General features: G+C 38.1%; 1 protein-coding gene across 8 annotated transcripts in view; it reads right to left on the bottom strand.

The window, feature by feature from the left end:
- Positions 1–10,000, bottom strand: part of ptprma (protein tyrosine phosphatase receptor type Ma) — a 331,270-nt gene that overhangs the window by 140,426 nt on the left and 180,844 nt on the right. For all 8 annotated transcript variants that reach the window (XM_056451138.1, XM_056451136.1, XM_056451137.1 and 5 more), the window contains exons 10-11: positions 9,109–9,310; positions 8,294–8,396 (exon numbers count right to left, since the gene is read on the bottom strand). In XM_056451138.1, the coding sequence (XP_056307113.1) occupies positions 8,294–8,396; positions 9,109–9,310 (305 nt within the window). The remainder of the gene's footprint in view (positions 1–8,293; positions 8,397–9,108; positions 9,311–10,000) is intronic.

The following is a 10,000-nucleotide window of genomic DNA, read 5'->3' on the forward strand; positions in this document are numbered from 1 at the left end:
AGTGTGTTTGAGTCCCACGCGCTGCTATTGAACAGCAAACACACATTCAGACATCTGCTTAATCTGACACCGGCTTTGACTTACACACACAACACAGAACGCCACCAAAACCTGCTGTGACCAATCTCTGGCCAAACACACACACACACACACACACACACACACAGTCATAACAACAGCGTTTAAAAACAGCTTTCTCTTTGCATCCGCCGGAGACGCTCCGCTCTGCTGAGCTCCATCAGCTCTGTGTGGCAGAAATAAAAGCACATTCACACTCAATTACATCACAAGTGTGTCGCTTTATACACACACTTCCTCTTTTACTCTTCATTCTCTTCTTTTGAACACTATATGCGCACGCTGGAGTTAAAAAATAACAGCTTGTGCATTATTTCCTAATAATTCAACATCAGGAGTACATCACATATTGGGCTCTATTTAACGATCTAAACGTCTAAGGGCCCTATCATACACCCGGCGCAATGCGGCACGACACAATTGTTGTTTGCTAGTTTCAGCTCGGCGCAAGAGTCGGTTTGATGTTTTGCAGCACGCTGTTTAAATAGCAAATCCATTTGCGCTTATATGTGCGCCCATAGGCGTTCTGATCTAAAAAAGGAGGTGTGTTCAGGCGCATTGCCGTTTTGAGAAGCTTAAATAGACGGTTCAATAGACCAGATCAAAGCTGGTGTATCGTCCAGTGCCTCACTTAAACATTACTTATTACACACAGGGTGTACAGCAATACACAAATATCTTTACAAATGAAAAGAATTAAAGGAGTAAAATATTTTTATAATTATTTATGTCTACATCAATATAAAAAACCATACTTCCATGCCTTCTTCATCTCGGGGGGCTTTTTTAGTTTATTCATGTCAATCTGCATCTGTATAATGTTATTATTATTAGCGGTATTATTCATTATCTGCATATTTATATCTGTTTTATTAAAAACAAGCTTGGATTTGTCCACCTGTCAGGTTTTAGACCATATGGTGCATAGCATGTGTATTTGGATTTAACTCTGGTTTTCTGACCACACTTCATTATTATTCTTCATTTATTCCTTTGCTGGAAATTAGGACTGAATTTAGAAATAGTTTTGACGCTAATCTTTGCTCTTAAACGAAATTAATAATGTATAGGCTAATGGAAATCTGTGCGTACAACACGATTACCTATCCAAGAGAGTGAAAGTAAATAACTCGGAGGCTCATCTCTCATTCTCGCGCTGCAGATGCTCTGTTTAACTGTTTTCTCTCTAGTGAAGCATTCAGTTTTTACACTTACAAAGTCTGCCATGTAAATAGCAAACACGCTACGGTGTGATGCAATTGACTCTTAAAGGGAATGGGAGATAAGACTCTGATTGGTTTATTCTGAAAACACACCCAGAACTCATTAAAGCAATAAGCTCAACCCCGTTAGACCATGCACCACGACGTAAAGCGGATTTTTCCATCCTTTAAACAGCAAAAGTGGATTCTAACACACCCTTAATGTGTTTGCGCCCTGCATTTAGCACTTGATTATGGTGTAAAAGCATTAAGGGCGTGTCTGAATCCACTTCTGCTATTTAAAGTACGTATATATAAGCTTTGCACCCCTGGTGCATGGTCTAACAGAGTTGAGCTTATTCCCTTAATGAGTTCTGGGTGTGTTTTGAGCATAACGTGCATTCAACCAATCAGTCTCGTCTCTCATTCCCTTTAGGAGTCAGTTGCGTCGCTCCATGGTGCATATGCTATTTACATGGTGGACATTATAAGTGTAAAAACTGAACGCTTCACTAGAGAGAAAACAGATAAACAAAGCATCTGCAGCGCGAGGATAAAGAACGAGCCTCCTCCATTCAGCCTCTTTACTTTACTCCTTTACTTTACTCCTTTACTTTGCTGGAGTAAGGAAATGGTGGAAACTCACTCCACTTAACACATCCATCAGCCCACATATTTAATTTCCTTTATTAAGCACAGAAATTTGCCTAAAACTATTTCTAAATTCAATTTTAATCTACAGCAAAGGAATAAATGAACAATAATAATGAAGTGTGGTCAGAAAACTGAGTTATATCCAAACACACGTCCTGTTCTCATGCCTCATATGGTGATGCAGACGTCTCCAAAACCCCACAGGTGGACAAATCTAAACTTGTGTTTATTAAAACAGATATAAATCTGCATATAATCAATAATACTGCTGATAATAATAACATTATACTAATGCAGATTATCATGAATAAACTGAAAAAGCCCCCCCGAGGTGAAGAAGGCATGGAGGCAGTGGTGATGTAAAAAATAATCATAATCATAATCATGCGCTTTACGGACAATTTAGCTTATCCAATTCAACCAAGTGTATGTGTGTGAATGAGTGTGTATGGATGTTTCCCAGAGATGGGTTGCAGCTGGAAGAGCATCTGCTGTGTAAAACATGTGCTGGATAAGTTAGCGGTTCATTCCACTGTGGTGACTCTGTGAGGACTAAGCCGGAAGGCAAATCAATAAATGAATGAATAATCTACCTTCTTTTAATCTATTACATTTTATTAATTGAGTTTTATTTCCTTCACTCAAAAAACTGTGTATTTAAAATGAGCTGAAACACAAAAGATCGTGTGAAACCCAGCAATTTCTATAGTGTATGAGATAAAGTCTAAATTTTGACAAATCATGAAGATTTGGATGTTTGAAGTTATTATTAGGAGATAAAAAGTCTAAATAATGACACAGCAAGTACAAATTAAAGTCATTGTAATGATAAAACTTCTAAATTCTGACATAGCAATTGAAAACAGTGTGATAAAAGTTATTATTAGGAGATAAAAAGTCATTGTTATGTCATTATTACACTCAAAAAATGATGTTTGCTGTTTTTTCAAACTACAGTGTTGGGAACCAGCCAAACTAAAATAAGCTTTTCCATAACTCTGATGGCTCAGTTTGTGTCCTCAATCTGTGTGTGTGTGTGTATATTTGAGTGTGTGTTTAGTGGTTAGCTGAAGGCGAAGATGCTAATAGCGTGACATGGCTGTTATTCAAACAGTCTGTGATAGCTTACGCTCAGCTAATGCTCCCAAAGCCAAATCCCCTTCTTAATGTGCGAAATCACGCCTTGCCGCCCGCAAACAAAATCCAGCCCTCCTCGCTAATTAACGAGACTTGCGTTTCGTTAAGATCCGCCAGCGGTAATGAAGAACGGCTGGTTTTTACGGCCTGTCATCACCTGTGAATCGTCCGCATGTGCTTCTGCTTCACTGAACGCCGTCTTTTGTCCATCTCCATTAAAACGCCCTCAGACAAAAACCCTGAATATTTCAGCATCCGGCAAAAAGCGCAAAAAACACCCCAGTGGTTTATTCATGCCTCCATCATTCTTTCATCAGGGCCTCAGAAAAGACAACACTGACACTGAGACGATGACCACAGAGAGATGAAATCATTCAGCGGAGTGATCTGGAGATGCAATGCACTCAAAAACCTGCCGGAACTACTTTTTGTGAGTTTCTCTGACAATAACGGCACACCTTAGAGTGCTCATCAGCCAATCAGAATCAAGCATTCAGCAGACATGTGGTAATACACCACCATATAGTCATTACCAACTAAAACTACATTACAAATAAATCAGAAGTCACTTTTTTTGCCACATAAAGAGGCTAAAATTAAAATGTAAACTAAAATATTACATATTAATAAATATATTAATAAATAGGAGATCATAAATATTACAGATACAATTAATAATATACTATAAATAGTTTACATTTAGGTTAGGAATAGTTTTATGGAGCTTTATTAATTAGCTCAAAATCTGCCGGATCTACTTTTTGTGAGTTTATCTGACAATATCAGTAACTTGGAATGATCACCAGCCAATCAGAATCAAGCATTCAACAGACATGCGGTATAAACAGTAATACACCACAATATAGTCATTGCCGACTAAAATTACATTTGGAAATGAATCAGAAGTCACTTTTTTGCGACATAAAAGGGCTAAAATTAAAATCTAAGCTGAAAAATATGACAATAAGAGATAATAAATAATACAGATACTATCAACAATATAACAGGGCTAGAAATTAAGCATTTTGCTTGTCATCAACGGGATTCGAACCCAAGTCAAAAGGTTCAGCACACGTATCAATCGACTGATCTAACTGAGCTATTCCGGAGTGCACATTGAAGCCAGTTTTGATATCATTATCCGTCAATGTATGTCGTGCTTTGCTTGTTGACTCGTGTTAACTCGTGTTTCCATGTGCTTGCATTTACATGTTTCTATACTCTCACGCTGATATTTTCTCAGAATAGCTCTAAATGACCGAACGATGTTTTATCGAAGTTGATCAAACCATGATTTTTATAGTTGTATACTCATGTTAACCTGTGCCTTTGGACTCGTGTTAACCTGTGTCTACAAAAGTCACATACGAGCTGATATTTTCCGGTGTGTGGTACATTCCGCGTCACTCCCGGTGTGTGGTACATTCCGCGTCACTCCCGATGTGTGGTACATTCCGTGTCACTCCTGGTGTGTGGTACATTCCGTGTCACTCCGGGTGTGTGGTACATTCCGCGTCACTCCCGGTGTGTGGTACATTCCGTGTCACTCCCGGTGTGTGGTATTTCTGAAATGTAAACGTGTTTCCTCCTTGGTAAAATCGTTTTTCCTTTGTAATTGTGTCTTATGATGGGTAAAAATGTTTTCCAAAATGTTAATTTGTCTCGAGCTTCGTAAAAGTGTTTCACATTTTGTAATGTTTTGCACTTTCAGGGCACCGTATTAATCAGTGGAGTTCGTTACGTTCAGGTTAGCATTGAGACACATCGCCTTTATTCATGTATCTGTGTTCGCACATGTCTAAAATCCTCCAGATTACCGGCAGGGTTGATGGTTGGGCAAGAGACTGCATTACCATCCACTGTGTCTGCATTCAGACCCAGGGATTGAGGAGGAGAGAAGTCCTCCTCATTTATAATGCTTATATAAACACGATTATCTTTATAATGATAGATCAAATTGTGGTTGTGTGTGTATAAAATTACGAATAACACATGTAGCAGGACATTCAATTACTTGCTGTTTATTTCTTTGCATTTTAACTTTGTAAACTATAAAACCATGGGTCTCCGTGAGCCAACTGACAGTTGATCGCTCCACTCTTTTTCCCCTGCACTGCTAGCCACGCCCACTCCTCCTTCTGCATACAGCCAAAGAGCATAGAATCACCAAGAGGCGACACTCAAGTGCGATTTGAGAAGCAGCCACTAGATGGCGCGGCTGCCATTTTGGAATAAAAACTCCAATAGAGCAACAGCATATTACAAGTCTGTAAAATAAACTATTAAAAATGCTGATGATTGTGATGGTAAGTGTTGTATTGTCGTCTTTCAGGTCATATCTCAGCTTTAATGCTCTTTTTAAATAAATAAATAAAAAACAAAGAAGCTGCTTGCCATCGCGACACCATTAAGATCCAATGGACAGCTGACCGATTTCACTCCAAAATGGCGGAATCCGGGGCTGTTGCTGAGCGCTGCTGTTGCAATGGAACGTTCTATTGAGTGTCGCCTCTTGGTCACTCTAAACTCTGATACAGCGCTGCTCCACGCTCATCTAGGAGCATTTTGGAAACATTTCTGGAGGTAGACTTGAACTTAAACGGGGGTTTATGGCCCTTTAAAGAGCTCAAAATGCCTGATCAACTTTTTGTGAGTTTATCTGACAATAACAGTTACTTAGAATGATCACCAGCCAATCAGAATCAAGCGTTCAGCAGCTCCCTTTATAATTAGTAGTAGTTTTTAAAAAGGGGGAGGGGCTACTCTATGTCCCGCCCAGTTTTCATGTTTCAGTTGAAATTACGTCACACATCAAACAAAAAAAGAGCACATTTAACAATACCTCACATGATACTTTAAAGGAGACCTATTATAATAGCACATTAATAGTGTTCTCTAACTCCCAGAAACTGACCCTTCTAGGTTTAGATCCTAATTGTGGCGTTTCACTTTAAATGCAAATGAGATAGTGCTCTTTTTCAGAAGAAGGCGGAGCTATAAACGTCTGTGTCACCATAGTGACAGATGTAAAACAGCAGTGTGTGTGTGTCGTGAGTGCTGGTCAGGTGTGCATGTGTGCTTCAGTCTTCTGTCAGTCTATGTCGCTGCTGTCTCTGTTCATCTAAAACTCCACATCTATAATCCTCTTAGTCTATGCTGACATTATCTTCAGCAGCTCAAACACTCTAATGGCTAATGGACAGACGGCTGCTTCTCACTCAGGGCTGCTGTTTATGCTAATGAGATGGAGAGATGGGCACTAGTAGGGTGGGGCCTGATGACACGTACAAAGGGAGAATGTCAATCAAAGTGTTTCATTCATCAAGTCTGATTAGAACAAACACAATTAATTCATGTTCACCACTAGAGGCTGGAGATATTCACACACTGCTGACACACAACTGAGTTTAAAGCCCTTATAAAAGGGATTTTTGCATAATAGGTGTACAAATAAGTCAAATAATCTGAACTCAAGTATATTATCAAATGAACTCTATTGAACTCTTTTTATTTCTAGAACATTTCTGAACACAATCAGTCCGTCTCTGATCTCCCACCGCCGTCTTTTTCTCTCGATGGAGGCTTTTAAAAGCTGCAGGAGCAGAAGTAAAGCAGAACCGCAGCGGATTCACACCGAGATGCACACTTTTTCTGCCATTAACACCGAACACGCGGGTCATTCAGACTCACTGCATCCGTAACACTCACATTTACATCTATTCATTCTGCAAAGGCTTTTATCTGTACTCTCAGCTTACATTACGCCGTGAATAATGAATACCTGCAGGCATTATCATCACAAGCGCACCGTATAAAGTGTAAACACTCCTGCGGTGAAAGTGAGGCTGGTCAACACACACGCTCTTCAGATCGCTGTCTGTTATCTTCAGAAGACAAGAAGAAGCTCACGTCTCGCCGTCTCTCACACACACACACACTGTTGACGCCACGTTCAAAGCGGAATATCTACTGTATGCCAATTCACTTTTAAATATATAGACATATAAGTACTTCCTTATTAAATCATATCAACAAACAGAGAATAAATAAATAAATACATAAAAAAGCAACACATAACATAATAATAATAATAATAATAATAATAATAATAATAATAATAATAATAATAATAATAATAATAATAATATTGATAATAATAATAATAATAATAATAATAATAATAATAATAATAAAACAATAATAATGAGACTATAATATTATTAATAATAATTATTATTATTATTATAATATGTTTAACAGTAATAATAATAAAATAATAATAAAAATAATAATAATAAGTTTAACAGTAATAATAAAAATTAAATAAAATAAATAATAATAAAATAATAATAATACTATAATAATAATAATACTAATAACAATAATACTATAATAATAATAATAATACTATAATAATAATAATAATATTAATAACAATAATAAAAATACATTTAATAATAATAACACTATGTTTAACAGTAATAATAATAATAATAATAATAATAATAATAATATATTATTAATAATAATAATAATAATAATAATAATACGTTTAACAGTAATAATAATAATAACAATATTGATAAAATTAATAATAATAATAATATGTTTAACAGTAATAATAAAAAATAGTAATATAATAATATACTACTACTACTACTACTAATAATAATAATAATGATTACAATGATAATAATAATAATAATAATAATAATAATAATAATAATAATAATAATAATAATAGTTAATCAATAATCATTATTAATATTGTAGTTAATTATATTTACAAAATTATAATACTACTGCAATACAAAAATAATGAAAAACCTTTAATAACAATAATAATAATGAACTGTAAAAAAAAATGTACATTAAATAAAACATTTGTTAATGACTTAACAGTAGTAAAATGATTCAAATCTTCCCTATCAAGAGTTCTGTCTTCATGCGCAGGCAAACTGCAGGAGGACCTTTATGTTTCCATGGCAACCAGTTTAACAATTCTATTTGATACAATAAAACATAACGATGATCAGAAAACAAACAAATAAATAAATAAATCCACAAAACACAGCTGGAACCAGAGCGTGTGTGTGTGTGTGTGTGTGTGTGAGTGAATAAAGCCATTGTGTTTATGGGCGCGTGTATGCAGTCAGTGTTTTCATTGACGGGTGTCTGTGTGTAGAATGGGTCTGTGTGTGTGTGTGTGTGTGTGTGTGTACCTGACAGGTGCTCCGCGGCTCTGTGCTGGTTTCAGCATGACGGTCACTGTGCTGTCGGTCTGATTGAGTGGAGATTCCTGCTCATAACCCGGCATACGAGGAGCTGATAGAGACAACACAACACACATCAGTACACACACAAACACACACAGATTTACTTACACATGCACACACAAACACGTGTATATGCACTCACTAAAACTACACACACAGGCACATACTCAGACACACATGCATGCACAGACACACACGTATGCAACAGACACACTCACACACATGCGTGGACACACTCAAACACACGCGCAAACATGTAAACACAGATGCATGCACCAGAAACACTCACACACATGCGTGCACACACACACACATTTGCAGTCGCACACATACACACACTAGTCATACATGCACAGACACACACATATACAGACACAATACACATGCATGGACAAACACACAACCATGCACCAGGGAAAAATCACACACACACACACTCACCCACAAATGCATGCACAGACTCAAACACACTCACTCTCACACATTCGCAAACACAATACACACACATCGCACACCTGACAAGCACACACAATTACACTTGTACACACATGCACATACACACATTAACATGAGCACTTCACTGAAACATCCGTGCACACACACACACACATATGCAAACACACATGCATGCACATACACTCATGCACAGACACATGCATGCACGCAGATAGACACACACACAATCAAATGCACACTGACAAATACACACACACACACAAACTCACACATGCATCCACACACACACACACACACACTCTTACAGGAGATCTTGGTGGTGAACTGCCTGATGGCGGGTGGTCCGTATCCTTTAACAGTGCTGGCTCTGATGGTGAAGGAGTATGTGGATCCGGGATACAGACCCGTGAACAGGTGAGACGTCTCGTTGCTGGACTTCAGAACCTTCCCGCTCTGATTGGACAGATTAAACTCGGGGTCGAACGAGCTCATGGCCTTATAGAAGATCTGAGGACACAAACACACACACACACTTTCAGATCCTGCTGCTGAATGCTTGATTCTGATTGGCTGCTGAGCACTCTAAGGTGTTTGGCTATTGTCAGATAAACACACAGTTAAAAGTAGTTCCGGCAGGTTTAGAGCGCATCACAGCTCCATATCACAGAGTTAGTACACAGCTACACCAGTCAGAAATCACATCAGAACACAACAGGGGGAGAGAGGGTGTGTGTGAGCATTTTCAAGAGAATTAAAGGTGCAGGAGGTGATTGTGTTCAGTTTAGTTGTGCTGGTTGAAAGTCTCTTCACATTCCAATAGTACTGATTAAAGCAGGGGCGTAGATGTAGGGTGGACGGAGGGGACGCGTTCCCACCAATTTCCACCGACCACTGAAATGTCCCCATCAATAATTTAATCCACTTTCCACCATCCAAAAATAAATTGCGCTGTCAACATTACCCAGACACGCAGAAAGGGTTAAATGTTGTCCTCTCCTCGAGTCCTCCCGCCCCCAAAACACATATGGACATTTTGATTGGCTTTGCCTTTCCCTGCTGTCATGTGAAGGGGTGTGGCTGCGTTTAGATACAGGCGGCGCCAAATGCATTGTTTTTTCCCATGCAAGAGTAAGCTGTGTTGGGTGACACACACAAGCGAAGATGGCGGCAGCAAAAAAAGGAAAAGTGTAAGTCCCA

This window comes from Danio aesculapii, chromosome 24 (assembly GCF_903798145.1).
Source record: "Danio aesculapii chromosome 24, fDanAes4.1, whole genome shotgun sequence".
In the NCBI taxonomy this organism is placed as follows: Eukaryota; Metazoa; Chordata; class Actinopteri; order Cypriniformes; family Danionidae; genus Danio; species Danio aesculapii.